Here is a 24,047-nt window from a genome sequence, read left to right as displayed (position 1 = left end):
CCTCTTCCCTGCTTGTTCTCTGTCTGTCTCTCTGTCTCTCTGTCTCTCTCTCTCTCTCTCTCAAGAATAATAAATAAAAAAAATTTTTTTAACAATAAATAAATAAATAAATAACATAACATAATTTTAACAAACCAGAGGAAAACCAGATTAACTTTGTGAAGGGTATGAAATTACAAACTTAAGTTTAATTATTTTTTAATGTATAAATTTTATTTTTTGATTCAATTTTCAATGGAAACAGGGAGTCTGTACTTCCCTTATGTTTAGAAGAGGCTAAGTTGCCAATATTTCACAAAAGTTTTGACAATGAAACAGATTACATGGAATCTTTGCCTAATTAAAGTGAGACATCATCATATGTTGTATATTTGGAAAGACTAGTTACTTTAGGTCAAATTTTTTTAGAAACAATTACATATCAGTATTAGACTTCATTGCATACAGCACCATAAAGTTTCTCTCTCCATCAGTGAAAACTAGCAAATCAGATTTCAGATCCATCAAAACTTGACTTTGATAGAGTTGGTTTGAGCTACTCCTTAATAAGAAAACTAATTATCAAGGAAGTACTAAGGATAAAAACTTGGCTCTCAATTTGGTAACATTCTGTTTAATATCCATCTCTAAAAGACAAAGGAAAAAAATATAATCTACAATCATCAAAACTTAGTTCGGAAGTTGATAAAAATCAGATCAATGCACTGATTTGTATTTGGAAGGAAAAACAAAGAACTATCTAGTAGGAGGTAATCTTAGGAAGCACACAAATGGATAATCTATTGTGAAAATAAGTATTCATTTATTAAAAACAAACTTCAGAAGAACATACTTGTTAAAACATGGTAAACTTAGACAACAGAATATCAGGAAGCAAAAAGTGTGATAAGGAAGCAACAATATCAGTTACTAAGTTATATTATACCCACCTCTTTAATTATACCCCTGGTTATCTTAAAATATATAATGGTAGCTCTAAGGACTCTAGACATATCTCTGGATTTATGGCATGATTTGCCTTTTATGTTTTATTGATTTCCAACTTGAAAAGTACAGGCCCAAAAGGTTATATTTTATGATACTGAATCAAATGCATTTCTAGGAAAATTTCTCTCTTTTAATGTAGTCTATGAAATCTTCCTGTCTAATTCTAAAATTCTTATTTTATCTGCTTTGTTGTTGTTAGAAACTTTATCAACTGTTTAAATTCTCAGGCCATATTGCTCTTAAGGAGAAGATACATAGCCATCCAAATTTCTTCAACATTGCATCTTTGGCCCTCTTTCTTAAAAAGGGTTAGGTTCAGTTTAATTAATACTGAATTTTTTTAATGTGCAAAAATCTAACTCTGCTTCTTAAAGCAAATAAAAGGAACAAAAATACGGCACCATTCTAATAATCAAACGCCAATAAAAATGGCAGCAGTACAAAGATCTAAGAAAATCTCAAATACAGCAGATTTGTAATTAGAACACCATTCAATGATTAATTTTTAGCAAGAACAAGAAGCTTAATAACAGGTAAAAGAAACCAAATACTGCGTTATATTGAATACCAAGGTAAGTAACCAATAACGAATCTTACAAACTCTCCAATATCATAATTACTTGCTTTTGAGTAACTCTATATAAGCCTCATTTTTTAAATTAAATGCCTATTCAACAAAGCTAATTGAAACAAATACATTTATCCAAATTTACATCCTAGAATAATAAACAGGAGACATTAGTCAAGGATGAATTAAGAGAGTTCTATTCTTTTTCATCATCTGTGTGATCAGGTGGCAAAGGACGTGCTCTGTGAAAAGAATAGAGAACTCAGTCACCTGAATATCAACTGCTAAAAAAAAAAAAGTTAACAACCTATATAAATCATGAAGCTTAATAGTGCAATGGGTCTCATCAAGTGAATAGAAATGAGAGAAAATTAAACTCCATTAGTTGACCAACACCTAAAAATTTCAAGTACCAGAGCAACAAAATCTTTATTTTACTTGTTAATTTGTCAGATGAGTGTTTCTCCTTTAGGATATATTGCTATTTTTATTAAAAATGGAATCTCTAATTCTATAGCATCTTCTTTCAACAGGTTAAGTGGATTAATAAACAGTATAATCAATCCTTCATACAGTAAGGACTGTGTGATAATAAAAAAGCAAAAAAATTAACCAATCCATTTGAGCAGAGAAAACATACCAAGTTGTCATATTTAACTGTATGTCCTTTTGAGCCATATAAACATATTACCTAATTGGAAAAAATCTCAAAATTGGTTAAGTTTGCATATGGTAGTTGCAGCTTTTGAAAAATAATTTACATTACCCCAAAGCCATTTTGTACTCATTACACTTTTTATAGAGGAAAGTCAATTAAAAACTTAACCATAATTCAGAATTTTTTTAGAGCTGATGAAAATCTGTGAGATCTATTCTGAAATAAGCAGTTTGCACATTAGATCCCATAAGCCTAAATGGTCATAGAGCTAGGTAGTGAAAGAAGGAAGCTAAAACAAAGGTATTCTAACTTGGTATGAGACTATCTTTGACTTACCTACTATTAGATTACCTAGAGGTCTTCATTGTGTTTTCCTGGAAGTAAATCATGTTAACAAATGAACACGATCATAAGCCAAGCATACTTTTGGCAAGGACCTGCTGTACTTTATGTATCATAGTTCTTTCTATTCAAGGTGTTAAGTAGATAGTTTTTCTTGATTCTGAATTCCCCCCCCATGCAACTGAAAGGAGTTTTACCCTGCCTCTGTGAGAAAAATAAAGCCGTAGGAGTAGCCATGTTTCAGATTATAAATTAGGGAGTTTATAGCAGAATTCCTTCTGATAAACTGATAATTTATTATCTACTATCAAAAGTAAATCTATTGATTTACTATCAATAAAGAGATACAACTTTCTTCAACAAACAAATCTAAGCATGGGGTCTAAAGGAATAATATAAACCTCTATTACTTAGTTTTATGTCACAAATTTTATTACACCATGGATCAAAATTCTTTATGAGAATATATGTGTAATTTTTCTCCATATAATTGAAAGCCTATAATATAGGTTTTATTGTTATGATGATCAATGTAGTCATATTTGGCTACATTGCCAAATATTTTGTTTCCTTAGTAGAAGTCACAAATAATTCAAGAGGGTTGTAATATATTCTGGACCTAATATTGACTATTAGCCTGTCATATCAGAATGAGAAAGAACAAGGTACCAAACAGTGACAGGGAACTGGAATAAACTTACAGGATCATGAAAGTAAGTCTATTAAAATCCAAAATTTAGTTACTGATCTAGAGTTTGACATTCCTTTTAAATATCTCATAACAGGGGAGCCTGGCTGGCTCAGTCAGAAGAGCATACAACTCATGACTTCAGGGTTGTTAAGTTTGAACCCCATGTTGGGTGTAAAGATTGCCAAAAAGGTGTGCCTGGTTGGTTCAGTCCATGGAGCATTGATGAGTGAGCCCGTGACTCTCGATCTCAGGATTATAGGTTTGAGCCCCACATTGAGTGTAGAGATTACTTAAAAAAAAAAAAATCTAGGGTGCCTGGAGGATTAGTCAGTTAAGCATCCAACTCTTGATCTCAACTCAGGTAAGGATATCATGGTTCATGATAAGCCCTGCATTGAGCCCCATGGAGCCTACTTGGGATTTTTCTCTTTTCCTCTCTCTCTCTCTGCCCCTTTCCCACTTGTACTAAATAAATAAATAAATAAATAAATAAATAAATAAATAAAGAGAGACGGTTTAACTTGATTTAACACTTCTTTCTTTTTTTTTTTTTTAATGTTTATTTATTTCTGAGACAGAGAGAGACAGACAGAGCATGAGTGGGGGAGGGACAGAGAGAGGGAGACAGAATCAGAAACAGGCTCCAGGCTCTGAGCTGTCAGCACAGAGCCCAATGCAGGGCTCGAACTGACAAACTGTGAGATCATGACCTGAGCCAAAGTCGGTCACTCAACCGACTGAGCCACCCAGGCGCCCCGATTTAACACTTCTTAAGCCTATTATGGCCATATTGGATACTGTAACATTTAAGCATCAGTGTGTGAAAACGTGAACCAAAAATTTCATGGAGTGTCTATTTCTTTAAAAAAAATTTTTTTTAATGTTTATTCATTTTACAGAGCTTGAGCAAGGGAGGAGCAGAGAGAGGAAGACACAGAATCCAAAGCAGGCTACAGCCTCTAAGCTGTCAGCACAGAGCCAGACATGGGGCTCAAACTCACGAACCGTGAGATCATGACCTGAGTTGAAGTTGGAGCCAGCCAGGTGCCCCTGGTCACATCATTAATTTTCAATGTTTGTCTCTCTTCAGTCTTGTACGTGAAACTCCCAGCAGATTTAATATTAGCATTTGTTATCTGGTGAAATCCTTCAGATGCTCTGTAAGTCAGTCCAATTGGGGACTCACATAATAAAGAGTGGAATTAGTAGATCTGATGAAGACCTGTGTTTTCCTTGTCACATTGGACTTCTAGTCGCCATATGGATTGGGCTTTAGAATATGCAATGGTGAACAATAGAGTTCTTTGGCCTGGGTCTAAGAGTAAAAATATAGAAAAGCAAGCAAGACCACAAGGAAAATGGCTGCTAACTGCAGGGCACAGGTGGACATTGTGGGCTCAGACAGAGGACCTGGTATACTAGTTAAAGGAATGCATGGGGCGCCTGGGTGGCGCAGTCGGTTAAGCGTCCGACTTCAGCCAGGTCACGATCTCACAGTCCGTGGGTTCGAGCCCCGCGTCAGGCTCTGGGCTGATGGCTCAGAGCCTGGAGCCTGTTTCCGATTCTGTGTCTCCCTCTCTCTCTGCCCCTCCCCCGTTCATGCTCTGTCTCTCTCTGTCCCAAACAATAAAATAAATAAACGCTGAAAAAAAAAATAAAAAAAAAAAGGAATGCGTGAATAAATCTGTCAATAGAACAGTGCCAGAAGCAGCAGTCCCAGACTGAGCATGGCCACCATTCTCTTGCCCACGTTGGTCACTGTGCCCTGGGTCAGACTTGCTGCTTGGTGTGCTGGAGGATCACAGGCTCCTGGCTGGTACAGGAGAGAGAGCTAGCAGGGTGGTAAATTGAGGGGCATAATGACAGTGATATGGCACCATGTGGCCACCCATGCTCACCATTCCCCATACCTCCAGTCAAATAATTTGTGTTTGAACCACAACTTTTCCAAATTGCTTAAAGAGCCTGGATCCTATTATTTATAAGTCTATTTTTTACAAAGCAGCTTTCCTTGGCCTTTTTTTTTTTTCAAGTAGCATTATTTTTGTCCCAATTCTTAGAAGTATGTTTGTTGTTGAAAGTTGGTAGCACTGAATGAGTAGGAGGAGAGGTTTTTACCCAGAAATAATCGCTATTGATACTTGGTATGTTTTTACAGCATAAAAATTGTACTTTTGAGTGCTGAATTTTTGCTTAACCTCTGTCATGAGCCTATTCCTGACATTAAAGGCTTAAAAAGCATGATTTAATAATCTTCTTTAAAAAGCGTGTACACTCAACTTTGTATGCATGCAGTTTTATTCCCACCTTGTTTTATTTTTTAAAGTATTTTTATGTATTTTTAGAGAAGTTGGAAAGAAAATATACCATGGTGTTAGTTGTGATTTTCTAAGTGATGAAAATTTCTGGATTTTCTAACCTTTCTACATTGGTTATTTATTTCTTGTAGAGGCTGAACTAGTAGTTTTTTGAGGTGTGGACATAATAGAATTGATGCTAGATAAACCAACATAGAAATTTCTTTTTTGAAAAAAGATTATAAAAAATAGACAGTAAAAATTAAAGAATAAAGACAGGAAGTTCATGGTTAATAATATAGCACTTATCATCTGATTGGGAACTGATCCTCTTTGGGTGACTGAAAGGAGTAAAAATAATACCTTTCACTGATGTTTGAAATTCGGGAGTGACTTAGAATAAGAGAGTAGTACAAGTTTGAAAAAACCTCTGGTTTGTGTTTTCTTATCTGTTCAGGGAGAAACTTCAAAGTTACTCAATTTCCACTTGTCTTTTATTTTCAAGAATATAAGTATTTTCAGGCACGTGGGTGACTCAGTCGGTTAAGCATCCAACTTCCGCTCAGGTCATGATCTCACAGTTTATGGGTTTGAGCCCTGAGTTCGGCTCTGTGCTAACAGCTCAGAGCCTGGAGCCTGTTTCAGTTTCCGTTGTCTCCCTCGCTCCCTGCCCCTCCCCCACTCGCACTCTGTCTCTCTCTCTCTCTCTCAAAAATAAATAAAACATTAAAAAAAATTTTTAAAGAATATAAGTATTTTCTTTATATTCCAGAATGTGAAACTTACTTTCTTTTTGTTTTTCCTAAGCCACTGCTTCCTGCCTCTTCAGGAATTCGATTCTCTTTGTCAGAATCTTTAGGGGACAGCCCAAAGAATTCTCCGATTCCTTTTTGCCACTTGGGAGTTGGGCGCACACAAACTGGATTCCCTCCGGCATACTTATTTTCAACTATAAAATATAAACAGATGGAAGTAAGTAAGAACTAAGGATACAACTGCCATTCCTTAAAGGGAAACAATTCTTTAACATCAAATCTAAAGAGTATATGGTATTACATTCATCTTAAAATAATTAGAAAATGTGCGATGACGAATAACTATTCAAATAGTCTTACCCATTGTCATATTAAAACATGACACATTTTTTCCTAATATGAGGTAGCACAGTGTAGTGTAAACCACCAAAATTTTACGTAACAAAGTCATTTAGTTAAAGCACCTGTGAAAGGCAAAACAAATATACAGCAGTGTGAAAGTTTCCACAAAATTAGGTTTCACTTTTCAAAGCTCTTGGCTCCTTTTCAGTTCATAAGGTAAATCCAAGTCCTGATTTTTTTAAAGTAAGTTCTACGTCCAATCTAGGGCTTGAACTCATGACCGTGATATAGTCACATGCTCTACTAACTGAGCCAACCAGATGCCCCGATTCCTGATTATTTTAAAACAGTATTATAGAGGAAAAATTTCTGCCTCCTGGGGCGCCTGGGTGGCGCAGTCGGTTAAGCGTCCGACTTCAGCCAGGTCACGATCTCGCGGTCCGTGAGTTCGAGCCCCGCGTCGGGCTCTGGGCTGATGGCTCAGAGCCTGGAGCCTGTTTCCGATTCTGTGTCTCCCTCTCTCTCTCTGCCCCTCCCCCGTTCATGCTCTGTCTCTCTCTGTCCCACAAATAAATAAACATTGAAAAAAAAAATTAAAAAAAAAAAAATTTCTGCCTCCTAATGAAGTAATGGTTAGAATAGCAAGATGAGCAAATTACTGAGTCACTACATAGATCTTTTGCTTTAAACACATTTGTCACAAACTCTACCTATTAAAGAAAACAAAAAGGGAACCTGGGTGGCTCAGTTGATTAAGAGTCTGACTCTTGATTTCAGCTCAGGTCATGATCTCCAGGTTTGTGAGTCTGATCCCTGGGTCTGGCTCTGTGCTGACGGTTTGGAGCCTGCTTGGGATTCTCCCTCTCCCTCTCTCTCTGCCCCTCCTCTGCTTTCTCTCCCTCAAAGATAAATAAATAAACTTTAAAAAAAAATAGAGATCTTTAAAATGCCTTAAGGGGTGCATTTGGCTAACATAAGTTCATTAAGGGCCTATTCAGTTGACTCTGGCGATACAACAGTGGACCAGACAATGGGATGTAGCCCTAACTGGAATTTAATGGTACAGGGTATGGAATATTCTCAATAAATTCATCACCTTTATACTTTTGACCTACAGCTCCTTTATATCTAAAGAGAGCAAATTAGTACACACATGCATATATTTTTTGGTAAGTTGTTTCTAATTTGGAACAGGGGGAAGTTTAAGTTAACTTAAGATCCCATGAAGTTCTTCACAGTGCTTTCTTGTATGTTCTTAACTAGGCCTTGTGGAATTAATCTTCCTAACTGCTCAACTTCCTAGGAAAGGAATGAGGCACCAGATGGCACAGTATTTTCTCAACCTCTCCTTGCACAGAAGGAGTAGTGTGAAGCTATTTCATCGGGCCAAGTTTTCCCTCCTAATGTCCCAAAGGCGGTATCAGGAGCTGCACAGTTGGAAAACACACACACACAGACATCATGCCAAAAAACAAACAAAAAAACATGCAGAAATGAAAACAAAAACGTTTACGCTAAGCAGACAACTTGATTAGCACGGTCAACTACTAAATTAATTCTTAATCTAGTAAAAGAGAGCTTAAATAGCCTCCTACAAGAAAAGGACATCTGTCAGTATTAAAAATAAAAACGCTAAACTAGAAAAGAAAAACAGGTTTGAAGATAAATCGTGTCCATCCCTAACCCTGATGCCTGAAATTCTTTTCCTTGTGACCCCCACCTTTACCCCAACCTGTCAGGCAGCCAAAGCCCCCTCACTATATCAGAGGGCAAGAAAGAAACTCGAGTGTGAGAATCTCAGGAAAATAAATTCCAAGGTGGGTCAAGGGGCTTGCAGGTCAGGAGAACTGCGGTGCCCGGCCTGATCCTCTTTGGAGAAGGTTCCTCCAGGGGTTGCAGGGGGGCTTTTTACCTTTCCTCGACGAAAGCGATGCGGAATTACTGGCAGAAGTGGAGGAACCAAGCACCTTCCTGGGGGCTCGAGAAGCCACCACTGTGGAGAGGAAAGGAGGCATTCAAAACAGGGCTGTAAGGTTCCGACACCGAGTCTCAGTGCCACGTTCTCACCACGGTCCCCGACCCCGCCACCTGGTGAAGAGAGCCCCGCGATGCAGTACAGCAGGCCAACCATCCCCTGGCCGTGCCGCTCCTCCCTCTTGGTAAAGGGGCCAGGCCGCTGCTTCCTGAACGGCAGGACCATTTGGCTCAAAAGGCGGTGGGGAGCCCTGGCCTCTCCCGCTCGCAGAGGGGCTGCCGGGAGAACCCCCTGCCCCCCACTGCCTTGCTCAACCTCCTCACCTTTTCTGTAGGTGCCTGGGACACTGTCCGCTTTAGTCCGCACCATATTCAAACGCGAGGAGAGGGGAGCAATCAATGACTTCCCAACCGAGGGTGTTTAACTGGACAAGGACCCGAAAACGAATCTCCCGCCACAGTTTATATTGGTCTCTTTCCCGCGCGCTCCACGGACTCTCCTGGGAAGCCGCTCCCATTGGTTCCGCGCCGTACCCCCGCAACCAATCGCCAGTGTCCAGCGATGACAGCAACGAGGCTTGGCTCAGTACCGTCCCGTCCATCAACTTTGCAGAAGCTTGTGATTCGTTCCCGCCCCAAGTGGGAGGTGCCAAGGTGCTTTTTCGGGGCGCCCCAAGAGTGAGTGCTAAGATTCTGAGTAAGGGAAATGGACCTGCTTAGAAAAGAAGACCCAGGAAAGAGAGCGAATTACATTTCTTCAAAAGTTACCACAGGGTGAAATCCATGTAATTGACTCCAGGAAGAGAAACTTGAAATGAAGCGGATTTTTTAATGAAAATCAAAATAAAGAACTTAAAAAAAAACCAAAAAAACCCTCAGACGAACTCTTTCTGCCGGGTCCATAACAAAACAATTCTATGGAATTTTAGAAAAGGAAGGTATTTATGAGGCTTTTCTACGTTTTTAGTCCGTATGGTAACTTGTAACTAAAGAAAAAAAAAAACTGAGTAAATTGTATATATATATATATACACACACATAAAAAAGAACAAATTAATGAAACGTCTTCCCAAGATCCAAATGGTCTCAGAGTTCCTTAAAAATATGCCAAATGTGCTAAGGGTACATCCCTGGCATACAGTGATTATAAATCTAGAATAGGAACTCAACACTATTTTCTATCCCTATGCCTATCTTCTAATTACAATACCCCTGGGGAGTGATTTTCACTCTCTGAAAACCATGCATAAAACATGATCAGATGAGCTTGCCTTGGGATGTATTTTGTTAAATGCTCACTTGAAAGGCAATCCTAAAAGTGTATCCACGGCATTAATTCTCTCCAATAAATTATGCTTGAACTTTCAGAAAATAGGCTAGTCAGTACTTCAACAGAATCAACAACCACTTTGTGTTTTAGAATTAAAGAATCTTAAAAGATCTAGACAACAGGTGAAATTATATATTACAATTACATTAATCACATTATAATTCAATTAATTAACTAATTATATTATAATAGCAGGAAATGTATTGGAAATAACCTGTAGCTTTGTCTAAAAACCTTGGAGTCTAAGACTACATTAGAATTCCTACCAGAAAAATCAACAGGCCTCAGGGTATTACTTTCTTGTCATCACACACCTCTCAATACATAATCGTTCTCGAATGCACATTATTTCTTTTTCAGTTAAAGTGGCTTCTACAAAGGCCTGAATTACTTAATTCAAACTCATTTCCTAGGTCCCTGCAGAGATTAGAACAGCATAGAGAATCTGCTGGTCTTTCTCATAGTTCAGATGCCAAGTAAGTGGCCAGAAATAATTGCAAATATACCTTTGCACACATGAGCAGTTTATTACCATAGCTATGTTTATATGTTTGTCTTTTAATAATAGGGAAGAAAACGTATTAAGGTAAAAAATTAGGAAACAAGCAGTGATCTCTAGCAGATATTCTTTTAAAAAATATTTTTAACATTTATTTTTGAAAGAGACACACACAGAGTGTGATCAGGGGAGGGGCAGAGAGAAGGAGACACAGACAGAATCCAAAGCAGGCCCCAGGCTCTGAGCTGTCAGCACAGAGCCCAAGGCAGGGTTCAAACTCACCAACTGCGAGATCATGACCTGAGCTGAAGTTGGAAGCTTAACATATTGAGCCACACAGGCCCCCCGCAAAAGTTTTTAATTTAAATGTTTACTTTGAGGAAAGCTTCTCCTTTGAGGTTTGCTTTTCCTTTATTTAAATAAAATACAGAGAACTACGTGGTGTGAACTTGAAAATGTCAAAGGCCTAGGGCATTAAGAAAAGTTGTAGTACATTTGTATGAAATATCTGCCTAAACTTATACAAAAAAAATATCTTTTAAGTCATGTAAAATAGGTGTGCTTGCTTTGCTCAGGCAGAATGGAGGCACCTGGGTGGCTCAGTTGGTTAAGTATCTAACTTCAATTCAGGTCATGATCTCAGTGTTTGTGAGTTCAAGCCCCTCTTTGGGCTCTGTGCTGACAGCTCTAAGCCTGGAGCCTACTTTGGATTCTCTCTTTCTCCCTCTCTCTCTCTCTCTCTCTCTACCCCTTCCCCACTTGTGCTCTGTCTCTCTCAAAAATAAATAAACATTAAAAATTTTTTTACATAAATGATAATCACTGTAAATAGCATTGCATTATATGACATATATTACAAACCAGAGATTGCAATAATTAACATATGCTTTAAATAAAAAGAATACCTTTACTCTTAAAAAAATTTTTTTTAATGTTTATTTATTTTTGAGAGAGAGGGACAGAGCATGAGTGGGATGGAGCAGAGAGAGAGGGAGAGACCGAATCCAAAGCAGGCTCCAGGCTCTGGGTTGTCAGCACAGAGCCGGACGCAGGGCTGGAACTCATGACCTGAGCCAAAGTCAGATGCTTCACCAACTGAGTGACCCACTTAGCTGCCCCATATTCTTTAAAAAATTTTCAACGTTTTATTTATTTTTTGAAAGAGAGAGCATGAGCAGGGAGGGGCACAGAGGGAGAGGAGGACAGAGGATCCAAAGAGGGTTCTGTGCTGACATGCTGACATCAGCAACCCCAAGGCAGGGCTTGAACTCAAAGCGGGAGATCACGACCTGAGCTGAAGTTGGACACTCAACCAATTGAGTCACCCAGGCGCCTCCAGAATACCTTTATTCTTGAGGACCTAATAATTTCATCATAATTTATATGATGTGCTAAGCCCTATTGTAAAAAAAAATCCTGTCATAGTCTCTGTCTTCATGAAATTAACATTTAAAATGTTTGTTAATTAATTAACTAATTTAGAGAGCATGCGTGCAAGTGCAAGCAGGGAAGGGGCAGACAGTGAGGGAAAAAGAATTCTAAGCAGGCTTCTTGCTGTCAGTGCAGAGTCGGATGTGGTGCTTGACCTCAGGAACCCTGAGATCATGACCTGAGCAGAAATCAAGAGTCGGACCTGACTGAGCCACTAGTCACCCCAAGAGGTTAACATTTAAATTATGGGAACTGAACAGATATAGAAAATGTAGAAGATTTTTATGAAGAAACAAAATTTGTATCCACTGTTAATAAATATTCACAGAGAATTTGGGTTTTTTTAAGCTATAAAATCATATATTTTCCATTAATAACAAAGACAATCTATACCCAATGTACATCAATACACTTATATGATTTCGATCATTTATATCAATGGAAACATTAGCACAAAAAGTTGGAGCAGGAACCAATTAATGTAATTGCTCAGTCTAGATGGCCTAATGGGAATGAAGAACCTATGAATGTAAAACGAAGTCAGCCAATTAAATTTATTAATGGGGGCGTCTGATGGGCTCAGTCAGTGGAGCACAACTCTTGATATCAGGGTTTTGAGTTACAGCCCCACATTGGGTGTAGAGATTACTTACAAAATAAAATATTTTAAAAAATATATTGATGAAATATATCAGAGGACGTTAAAGCTCTCCAGCATAGTCTGGCTAAATTTTCATCAGTCCATCGTCCCAGTGGAGTAGAGAGTACTGACACACATGCAAGTTTGGTCTTCTTGGGTTGAAATACCTTTGACTCTTTAAAAATCACTGCAGCGTGGGCAAATAGGTTAAATAGGTGATGGGGATTAAGGAATGCATTTGTCCTGAAAAATTTAACAGAAGACCATGGGGGAGGGGAAGGGAGAAAAAAAAGTTAGGGACGGAGCCAGACCATAAAAGACTCTTAAAAACTGGGAATAAACTGAGGGCTGATAAGGGGTGGAGGGAGGGGAAACTGGGTGGTGGGCACTGAGAAGGGCACCTGTTGGGATGAGCACTGGGTGTTGTATAGAAACCAGTTTGACAACAAATTTCATATTAAATAAATTTAAAAAAAGGAATGCACTTGTGATGAGCACCAGGTGTTAGACGAAGTGTTAAATCACTATATTGTACATCAGAAACTAATATAACTGTATGTTAACTGTAATTAAACACAAAACTTAAAAAGAGAAGTCATTGTTGGCCAAAAAAAAGTATCACATAAATTTAAAAAAATCACTCAGAATTTATGTCAAAGTTCTTTAAAGACAAATCATAACACCTGTTATATTACAAGTTTTTTCTCCTGGAGCTTCCTGACTTGTTTTGGCCCTCCTGGAAAAGACCTGGCTCAAAAAAATTAAATAGAAAAAGGTTCTTGCAGCGTGAACCTAGTATTAGACCATACAGAGTATTAATAAAACCACGACCACCAAAGCAAATCCCTGAAGCAGTTATTCTAGCTTGCAAGTGCTATTTTAAATGTTTTACATAAACTAGAGCAATTTTTTTTTAAGTTAGTTTATTTTGAGAGACAGAGAGAGAGGGCGTGAGCGAGCAAGAGTGCATGCAAGCAGGGGAGAGTCAGAGAGAGAATCCCAAGCAGGTCCCGACCTGCCAGAGAAGAGCCCTAGAGCCGGCTGAATCGCAGGAACTCGGAGATCATGATTTGAGAAGCAATCAAGAGTCCCATGCTTAACCCACTAAACCTTACCCAGGGGCCTCAAAACCAGAACAAGTTAAAAGCTGGCCTCTCAGATTACAGTTTTGATTTATCTTTTCCTCGACTATAGTTTTTATAGGTAATTACACTGTCTTCTCAACCGAATTCCTGATTCTCGAGTCCTACATCTTACCATGCAGAAAAATCAGGCGCAGATTAGCTCTGGTTCCAGCATAAACACACCAGGAAGTAGGAAGGAGGAGGCGGCACAGGTGGGAGGGATCTGTGCTGGGGCGGTACAACCGCGAGGGGCGGTGCAGGCTGGCGGAACCCGCGCGAACGAGGTTGGTGTTGCGAAGGGGACTAGTCCAGTGCAGGACTTAGGGCTGTTGGAGCCCAGCTGGTTCCGGCTGGGAAAAATGGCGGTGGCTGGGGCGGTGTCCCGGGAGCAGCTGGTGGGCTGGTGTACCCAGCAGTTAAGGAAAACTTTCGGCCTGGATGTCAGCGAGGAGATCATGCAGTGAGACTGGTTGGGGTCTGAGGCGGGAAGGACCTCTGGGATGTGCACTGGCTGAAAGGGGAAGAGGGGAAGACTAAAAAGTTGATGAGAGTGAAGAAATATAGAAGGGCTGCTGTGGGACTCTACGCGCCGAATTTGACCTCCGGCTTTACACTGCAGCTTCTGGGACAGGGTGTCAGGCTCCACAGTCGGTCGGTGGGGCCTTTTTTTTTTTTAGGAAAACTCCAGATCTCTGATAACTAAACCTGTAAGACTGTCCCTGGAGCCAATTTCCTGATAGATTCTGCAGAGAAGGGCCAAGCCAAATTATCTTTGCAAAAATTCCTTACTCTGAGCATTTGAGTTCGCCCGATCTGCGTGGTGTTTAATATTAAATAGGACCTGGACTTTAAATGGAGGCGGCTGAAGTAAGGTGCAAATAGCTCCTGACTGAGGAGTCCCAGGTTCTATTTTCTGTTGTCATTTACCACTTTTGGAATCTTGGGCAACTTTTTTTTTTTTTTTTTTAATATTGGGCTACCTAATTTTCCTCTCTGTACCTTAATTTTCTCATGTGTAAACTGAATACTGAGCAGAGTTTATCTTTAATACTTTGATTCCTATAAAATGGAGATCGTGACATAATTTAGTATTTTTTCTTTCAATTGATTTAACATATTTGTTGCTCTGCTGCATAACATGCTGTGGCCATAAAGGCTCTTGAGACCATTGGGTTCCGCGTGGTTGAGGAGTGCTGACTGGGGAAAATGTAGGGTGTTGTGGGAGCACGGAGTAAAGGATTCCCACTAAGATTTGAGAAACTTGAAAGGTTTACTTCAAGGAATCACTTTCACCTGAAAACTAAAGGGTGGGTAGGTGGAAGTGCAGTGTTCAGGCAGAGGGGGAAACTTCTTTAATAGTTCGGATTGATCAAGGAACCTGAAAGTTTTTTTTTTTTCTTTTTAAGTTTATTTACTTATTTTGAGAGAGAGGGAAGGAGGAGCAAAAAGAGAGGGAGAGAGACAATTTGTGCTGGCTCGGTGCTGTCAGCACAGCCACTTCTTGGCTACCAATAATATAATACTATTTGAACTCATTTCACTTACTAGGTTTTTATAGTTATGGCACAGCAGGCTATGATGCCATGTTGAAAGCATTTTTGTGTACATTTGCTGTGTCTTGCCTGGCATTTTACTGAGAATTACTCAGGTGTACTATACTAGTGTGCTAACTTGAACAATTTGGCATGAATGGCCTGAATTTTTACAGACAGCACAGAACTGTTAACTTCCTAATCAGTGATTCACTTATGGAACATTAAGATTTGTACACAGGTTTAGCAAAATAAACTGTTCTACAATCTGCATTAGCTCATGTTTTGGATGATTCTGTTTTGAAAGATTTGTTATATAACACATTTAGATGTATGTTGTTCCTTATTTTACTTTGTTAAATAGTTAAAATGACATTTATTCAAATGTTACTGGAACTCCATAAATCCTTCCCTGGTAATTTGAATACCAGAGTTAAATGATCCCCTGAGGTTTCTTGCCATCCTTTTGTAAGAACTCAATAGCAATTAATCTTTTGATGGGATGCTAACTTTGGGGATCAAGTTGATTAAACTGTAAAAGTCCTGAAAAACAGTGGTCTTTTCTTTTTTAATCTGTGATGGATTAGAAAATGCTCTTAATGATGCCCAATGGCACAGGTTTATTCACCTATAGATCATAGCACTGCAAATGCACCCACCACATTAAGAAAATAACCTAGTACATATGCTACTGGTGATGGCAAAAATCTCATGATTTTTTTTTAATGATACAGCATTATTATAATTTTTCTTATATCCCATACCAGTATATCTGAATTATAATTTATTCAGATCTTATAATGCTTTCATGGTCTGATATCTTAATTTACAAGTTATTTTTTAAAATTCTTTTCTAATGGTGTAACATAGTCACTGTAGAAATCTTAAAAAATCAGAAAAAAGATAAAGAAGGAAACCAAAATTAACCATAATACCACAATCCAGAGATTATCATTGTTTCACTCTTCCTGTTTTTTTCTTATGCATATTGTAATACATTTTCAAAACATAGGGGAAAAAAGAAAAGAAAAATAAACTCTTGTTAATTGACCATAGTGGTAATTATTTGGGGGTATAAGCTCTGGCCTTTTTTCTACACATGTGTATGTGTATACACATTGCTTTTATAGCAAATGGAATCATATGCTCTGCACTCTATCCTATTATTTCATTTACCATTATAGGAGGGCATTTTCTCAGAATAATAATTATTCAGAACTTTCACATTTAGTGGTAGCATATTACATTTTTGAAAGTCCAGAAACTTGAATTCATTAGTCCCTTTTCCATCAATAGATGTTTTAAATAGCTTCTAGTTTTTCATTAATTCAAACAGTGAGGCAGTTAACTTTTGCATAAAATTTCCTGTCTCTTATGTCTTATAAAGTCTTATAAATGGAATTACCAGATTATTTTTAAGGCACTTCAAATATATTGGCCTGTCAATTTTTAAACAAGTTGTACTGACTTGAACTGTTACCCCATTTCACTTTTAGGAACCTTTATAACATTTCCTTAAAATAGATCTGCTCATTACGATGTGATACCAATCTTGATACATAATTTTTGAGAATATTAAATCAACAACTGTTTAGATTGTTCTATGTACTCATATTTTTAGCAAAAGAAATTTTAGGTTTTATAATATAGAGATTAAGTGATTTGTATTCCTCGGAAAATATGACTGCAGATATGTAGTTATAGGAAGTATTCCTATGTTAAGGACAGCTCCACAAGCCTATCTTCAAAACAGTAATTTAATTCTTCCAACAAGAGGGTTACATAAAGGTTTTATTATGAACAAGGTGTGGTCAGGATCTTTGTCTAATCAAACTTATATCCCTAGCACCTAGCATAGAATTTGGCTTAAAGTAAACACTTCAGTAGCTCAGTCGGTTGAGCATCTGACTTTGGCTCAGGTCGTGATCTCACAGTTCATGGGTTTGAGCCCTGTGTCGGGCTCTGTGATGACAGCCTAGAGCCTGCTTTGGGGATTCTGTGTCTCCCTCTCTCTCTGCCCCTCCCCCACTTACTCTGTGTGTGTGTGTGTGTGTGTGTGTGTGTGTGTGTCTGTCTCTCTCCCCCCCGCAAAATAAATAAAACATTTAAAAAAATCGTAAACACTTTAATGGATTAATGAATAGTTTGTACTACGTCAGTTTATGTTGTGATTATTGAAAGACATAGTATAAGCAGTCTTGTTTCAACAACTTCTATTTTTGCTTCCTGAGGTATGTTTTGTCAATTGAGAGTGCTGAAGAGATACGAGAATATGTCACTGACCTCCTTCAGGGAAACGAGGACAAAAAAGGTCAATTCATAGAGGAGCTTATAACCAAATGGCAAAAGAATGATCAGGAGTTGAGTTCTGATGCTCTGCAGCAGTCCTTCAAAAAAGATGGTAAGTGGGGCGCCTGGGTGGCTCAGTTGGTTGAATGTCTAACTTCAGCTCGGGCATGATCTCATGGTTCCTGAGTTCAAGCCCTGCATTGGGTTCTGTGGTGACAGCTCAGAGCCTGGAGCTGCTTCAGATTCTGTGTCTCCCTCTCTCTCTGCCCCTCCCCTGCTTTTAGTCTGTCTGTCTCTCTCTCAAAAATAAATAAACATTAAAAAAAAAATTTAGAGAAAAAGATGGTAAGTTAATATAATTAAGTAATGGGCTGGTTTATAGAACCTCATATTTTCTGCAACTGCTATTTCCTCACAGCTAACTTAAGCAGAATCATATGTATCCGTATTTTTCAGTTCTACTCAAACTGGAATCAATACTGTTTTGTTGAGACTTTTTCAACTTAGAAAATATCACAAGAATACCTGTTTGCAGATAAAAATGTGGATTCAGAATAGTTTGAAAAATTTATCCATGTTTTAAAAAAACAATTTTCAGGAGTACCTGGGTGTCTCAGTCAGTTAAGCATCCGACTTCCATTCAGGTCATGATCTCACAGTTCCTGAGTTCGAACCCTGCATCAGGCTCTGTGCTGACAGCTCAGAGTCTGGAACCTGCTTTGGATTCTGTCTCCTCTCTGTCTGCCCCTCCCCCACTCACTCTCTGTGTCTCTCTCAAAACAAATAAACATTGGGAAAAAAATTTTTAAAGATTTTAGTTACCTGTATACCTGGATGAAAGTAAATGTTGACCAACTTTAGTATGAATAACATTTAGAAGTAACTATTTAGTTAAAAGATATGAAAGATAAACACCAAACTAAATAATCTAAGTCATTATTATTATATAGTCTAAACTATATCAGATTTTAGGGTCACCTGGGTGGCTCAGCCAGTTAAATATCTGACTCTTGGCTTTGGCTCAGGTCACGATCTCATGGTTTGTGAGATTGAGCCCCATGTTAGGCTCTGCACTGACAGCATGGAGTCTGCTTGGAATTTTATCTCTTCTTCCCTCTCTCCCCCTCCTTCCCTCCCTTTCTCTCTCTTTGCCCGTCCCTCCCTCCCTCTCTTCTCTCTCAAATAAATAAATAAACTTTAAAAATAAAATAAAGTAGCAGATTTTAATTTACTTTCTTAATCCCAGCCAGTAGTCTTTACCACTGACTATCTTGAAAATTATGGTTTAGGGGCGCCTGGGTGGCGCAGTCGGTTAAGCGTCTGACTTCAGCCAGGTCACGATCTCGCGGTCCGTGAGTTTGAGCCCCGCGTCAGGCTCTGGGCTGATGGCTCGGAGTCTGGAGCCTGTTTCCGATTCTGTGTCTCCCTCTCTCTCTGCCCCTCCCCCGTTCATGCTCTGTCTCTCTCTGTCCCAAAAATAAATAAAAACGTTGAAAAAAAAAATTAAAAAAAAAAAAAAAAGAAAATTATGGTTTATATTTAATTCTGGTTTGAGAGGAAAAGCTAATGTAAAAACCTTCCTGACTGCATATCTTCACTCTAAATATTCAGCATCACCTTCTGTTTATTACCTATCAGTTCACCAATGAATCCCATTATTATCAATCTATATACATATATGTATAATTTTTTTTTTTCTTTTAAAGAAATGTTGGATGGGCAGAGATCAGGAGACCAGCTAAAGAGGAGTAGGAGGAAAGGCAGAAATAGACAGGAAGTTCCTGCATTTGCTGAACCTGACACAACCACGGAGGTCAAAACACCTTTTGATTTGGCCAAGGTGAGTGCTTATAGAATGAATCATTTCCTAGCTGTATGAAAAAGAGGAAGTGACTGATACCTTTTAGAGAGCAAAGTGTGCAAATTGTTCTAGAGTGGCAATTATTCAACAAATGCATGAATTTTATGGAGAAAAAGTGATGATGATACATTACTTTCTATATGGTAGATTTTTTTGGCAGCCTGATTTTTAAAAAAAAATTTTTTTTAATATATATTTATTTTTGGGATACAGAGAGACAGAGTGCATGCGGGGAAGGGGCAGAGAGAGAGGGAGACAGAGAATCTGAAGCAGGCTCCAGGCTCCAAGCTGTCAGCACAGAGCCTGATGTGGGGCTTGAACCCATGAAGTGCAGGATCATGACCTGGGCTGAAGCTGGATGCCTACCCGACTGAGCCACCCAGGTGCCCCTGGCATCCTGGTTAAATAATTATTGTAAGGACATCTTGGTTAGAAATGAGATTGAGAAAGATATACATATATACATATATATATATCTTACATATATATACATATATATATATATATCTTACACATATATGTATAATATATATAATGGAAAATATTTGATGAAGTGCACCAGGGCTTCATTTTCAGCATTTTGTGTGTGTGGGTTTTTAATAAAAAAATGCACGATTATAGCTGTTATTAGAAGAGTGTTCCTACTTTGAGCCATCTGCCCTTGCACCATCGTCATCATCATTTAGTGTTTAGAGTTTTTTTCGTATTCTCTCATGGCTCTCAAAATAGCCCTGTGAGGTAAGCAGAAATATTTATAATCAGGGAAATTTGAGAAACTAAATTTCCCAGCATAAGGGAATAGTTAATTATGCTGAGATGGCAGATAGGTGATCAAAAAATTCTGAGTGTGATGACCATGCAATAAAGCATGGAAAAGTGTTTGCAAAATAATGTTAAGTTCAAGGGGAAAAAAAAAAGAGACTTAAGCCTTTTCCCAAGTGGAATAAAATGAGCAAAGAAGCCTTGTAAGCAAAAGAAAAACACAAATGACCGATACACATTAAAAGATGTTTAACTTTACCAGTTTGTCACCCTAATTGCCTGGGACTTTATCAGTTTTAGCACTGTAAGTCCAGTATTCTGGGATTTTCCTAAGTCCTAAGCAAACCATGGTAGTTTGTGTATTAATGTGTATTGATTGTATTGATCACTAGTAATCAATAAACACATATTAAATCCCTGAGGTATTGCCTATAATTAAAAAAAAATTTTTTAATGTTTATTTTTGTGAAAGAGACAGAGCACAAGTGGGGGAGGGGCAGAGAGAAAGGGAGACACAGAATCCAATGCAGGCTCTGAGCTATTAGCACAGGGCCCATTGTGAGGATCAGACTTAGGAACCATGAGATCATGACCCGAGCCCAAGTCATATACTCAACCCAATGAGCTACCCAGGCGCCCCGCCTATAATTTTAAATTGCTAAAGATTTTAAAAATAGAATACTCAGTGATGGTGAAGTTGTATTAAAACAAGAGCCCCTGTACACTACTGGTGGCAATGTTAATTGGTTTAAACTCTTTGGGGAACAGTTTGGTAGCATACATCAAGAACCAGAAATGTTCCTATCTTTTTGACTTGTTAATATGACTCAGAAATCTAATATAAGAAAGTAATCAGAATTGCACACAAAAGAACTATTGAAAATGTGAACTGATCTGTTTAGCAGTAAGAGAAAGACTAAAATTATACTTCCCTCATTTGATGGAATATCATTCAACTAATAAAATTGTTCACCAGAATATATCATTTGGGAAAACATTTGTCATAAAATATTGAGTGACAAATGTGTGAACGAAATACGTAGGTTTGATTTTTTTGTGTTAAAAAAAATTTTTTTTAATGTTTACTTATTTTAGAGAGAGAGACAGAGAGAGCCAGCATGAGTGGCAGAAGGGCAGAGAGAGAGGGAGAATCTGAAGCAGGCTCCAGGCTTCATTCGGCTCAGGTCGTGATCTCATGGTTAGTGGGTTTGAGCCCCACATTGGGTTCTGTGCTGACAGCTTGGAGCCTGAAGCCTGCTTCAAATTCTGTGTCTCCCTCTCTCTCTGCCCCTCTCCTGCTCCTGCTCTCTCTCTCAAAAATAAATAAAACATTAAAAAAAGGTCTTTTTAAGTTTTTTTTAATTGATTTTTTGCCTTTAAAAAATACTTGGAGCGCCTGGGTGGCTTAGTTGAGTAGTCAACTCTTGATTTCAGCTTAGGTCGTGATCTCACAGTTGGTGGGATCAAGCTCTGAGTCCAGCTGCAAGCTGAGGGTGGAGCCTGCTTGGGATTCTCTCTTTCTGTCTCCCTCTTCACCTTTCCTGCTCATGCGTGCGCTCTCTCTCACAAAAAACAAAAAAAACTTACTCTGTACACACACAAACATTTTTACATGCACACACATAGAAAGACTGAAGGAAAGTGTTAAAAATGGTGTTTCTTCAGGTGTTATGACAATAAATGTTTTAATTTTTCCGCTTTATACTCTATTTTCCTCTTTATACTATATTTTCTATTTTTTTTTTACTTTTTTACAATGAACAAGAATAGCCTTCCTAAAAACCACCTTCATTGAGGTGTAATTAAATACATATGTAATTGTACATATTTAAGATATACAATTTGATAAGTTTTTTAACCATCTTAGTTTTTCAAATGTATACTTTAGTAGTGCTAAAAGTATTTTCATATTGTGCAATAGATCTCCAGAACTTTTTCATCTTGTAAAGCTGAAACTCTGTACAAGTTAAATAGCTCTCCATTTCTCTTGCTGCCAGTCCCTGTCAACTACCATTCTACTTCCTGTTTCTGTGAATTTGCTTTACATCTAAATGGAATCACGCAGTATTTGTCTTTTTGTGCCTGGCTTATTTCATTTAACATAATGTTCTCAAGGCTCATTTATGTTGTAGCATATGACAGAATTTCCTTTTTTTTTTTTTTTAATTCTTTTAATGTTTATTTAGTTTTGAGAGAGAGAGTGTGTGATCAGGGGAGGAGCAGAAAGAGGGATACAGAGAATACAAAACAGGCTCCATGCTGTCAGCAGAGAGCCTGACATGGGGCTTGAACTTGTGAACTGTGAGATCATGATCTGAGCCAAAATCGGGTGCTTAACCGACTGTGCCACCCAGGTACCCCAATTCATAACATTTTTTATATTTGCTTCGGGTCTTTTCTTTTTCCTTTTTTTTTTAAAGTTTATTTATTTATTTATTTATTTTGAGAGAGAGAGAGAGAGAGAGCAAGCGAGCATGTGTGCAGGGGAGGGGCAGATAGAGAAGGAAAGAGAATCCTAAGCAGGCTCCGTGCTGTCAGTGCAGAGCCCAACTAGGAGCTTGAACTCAAAATCCATGAGATATGACTGGGCTGAAATCAAGGATCGAATGCTTAACCAACTGGGCCACCCAGGGGCCCCAGGTCTTTTCTTTAAAAATGAATGAATGAATGAATGAGGGGTGCCTGGCTTGCTCAGTCAGTAGAGCATGCAGCTCTTGATCTCAGGGTTGTGAGTTCGAGCCCCATATTGGGCATAGAGATTACATAAAATAAATAAAATAAATGGACCCTTACTAAGAATGTTGAAATTCTCTTTGTTCTTCCTACCCAGTGGTTCTTGATTTTGCCCCCCCAGGAAATGTGTCTGGCAGCATTTTGGCTGGCACAGCATGGGGCAAAGGGGTACTACTGCCATCTAGTGAGTAGAAGCCAATGATACTGTTAAACACCCTACTTACCATAGGGCATCCTCCACAAAAAAGAAACAGTAGTGCTTAGGTTGAGAAACTAATACACAGTTCTGTTTCCTTCTGCCCTACAGATGATTACTATCTTGAATTTGGTGTGAATCTTAAAATCAGTAGTCTATTTTTTCATATATAGGAATATATTAACAGCATATAGTATAATATACTATAGTATAGTATAGTATAGTACATTTTTAAAATGTAAGTAAATAGACGGGGCACCTGCATGGCTCAGTTGGCTAAGCCTCCGACCTGATTTTGGCTCAGGTCATGATCTTGGGTTCGTGAGATCAAGCCCCGCTTTGGGCTCTGTGCTGAAAGCCCAGAGCCTGCTTGGGATTTTCTCTCTCCCTCTCTTTCTGCCCCTCCCCTGCTTATGCTCTCTCTGTCTCTCTCAAAATAAATAAATAAACATTAAAAAAAGATAACCATAGTCCATAACTGGATGGCTGCACTATGGAATATTAAAAAAAAAAAAAAAGTAGGCTAATAACATAATGTCATTTTGCAGGTGCTTTTTAGAACTTTTTGAGAGCAATCTGTGGTATACATAGATTTGGTTTGTTTCTCTTAACTCAAGATTCCACTGATTCAATTTCTCCATTAAGTCATAAATGCACTTTTATCTTGTTTATAATAGTTTGCTGTTGTGAAAACTGCAGTGAACATTCTTGTATGTATTTCCTTCAGGTACATTTGAGAATTGTTAGTATTTACCTGTTACTAGAATTACTGGGTATAGGCTTTGTTAATTTTTCTTTTATTGAAACTACCAATTTTTTAAATTATTTTTAAAAGTTTTTTAAAAATAATTATTTATTTTGAATTTTTTTAATGTTTGTTTATTCTTGAGAGAGAGAGCAGGGGAGGGACAGAGAGAAAGGGAGACACAGAATCTGAAGCAGGCTCCAGGCTCTGAGCTATCAACACAGAGCCCGATGCAGGGCTCAAACTCACGAACCAACAGATCATGACCTGAGCTGAAGTCAGACGCTTAAC

The 24,047-nt window shown here is 38.2% G+C and overlaps 2 protein-coding genes across 4 annotated transcripts in view; one reads left to right on the top strand and one right to left on the bottom strand.

The window, feature by feature from the left end:
* Positions 1–782: 782 nt before the first annotated feature.
* PCLAF (PCNA clamp associated factor) lies at positions 783–13,842 on the bottom strand. Of its 3 annotated transcripts, none has more exons than XM_047074962.1 (5): positions 13,772–13,842; positions 8,939–9,326; positions 8,553–8,633; positions 6,330–6,492; positions 783–1,797 (listed from the first exon to the last, which is right to left on the bottom strand). In XM_047074962.1, exons 2-5 carry the CDS (start codon positions 8,982–8,984, stop codon positions 1,752–1,754), a joined length of 336 nt encoding a protein of 111 aa, XP_046930918.1. In that variant the 5' UTR covers positions 8,985–9,326; positions 13,772–13,842; the 3' UTR covers positions 783–1,751. The 3 variants fall into 3 exon arrangements, with proteins under 3 accessions (XP_046930918.1, XP_046930920.1, XP_046930919.1); XM_047074964.1 differs by having other exon boundaries at positions 8,939–9,307; positions 13,772–13,840; XM_047074963.1 differs by having other exon boundaries at positions 8,939–9,329; positions 13,772–13,813.
* Positions 13,843–13,975: 133 nt separating this feature from the next.
* The window catches only part of TRIP4 (thyroid hormone receptor interactor 4), a 69,356-nt gene continuing 59,284 nt past the window's right edge, over positions 13,976–24,047 (top strand). The window contains exons 1-3 of the mRNA XM_047074961.1: positions 13,976–14,098; positions 17,402–17,571; positions 19,166–19,299. Of these exons, the coding sequence (XP_046930917.1) occupies positions 13,998–14,098; positions 17,402–17,571; positions 19,166–19,299 (405 nt within the window). The 5' untranslated portion in view covers positions 13,976–13,997. The remainder of the gene's footprint in view (positions 14,099–17,401; positions 17,572–19,165; positions 19,300–24,047) is intronic.

This window comes from Lynx rufus, unplaced genomic scaffold (assembly GCF_022079265.1).
Source record: "Lynx rufus isolate CCGP_SWC_20201006 ecotype Redwood Valley unplaced genomic scaffold, mLynRuf1.p SCAF_13, whole genome shotgun sequence".
NCBI classification, from domain to species: Eukaryota; Metazoa; Chordata; class Mammalia; order Carnivora; family Felidae; genus Lynx; species Lynx rufus.
The sequence above is the reverse complement of the archived record's forward strand: the minus strand, read 5'-3'. Positions and strand labels throughout refer to the sequence as shown.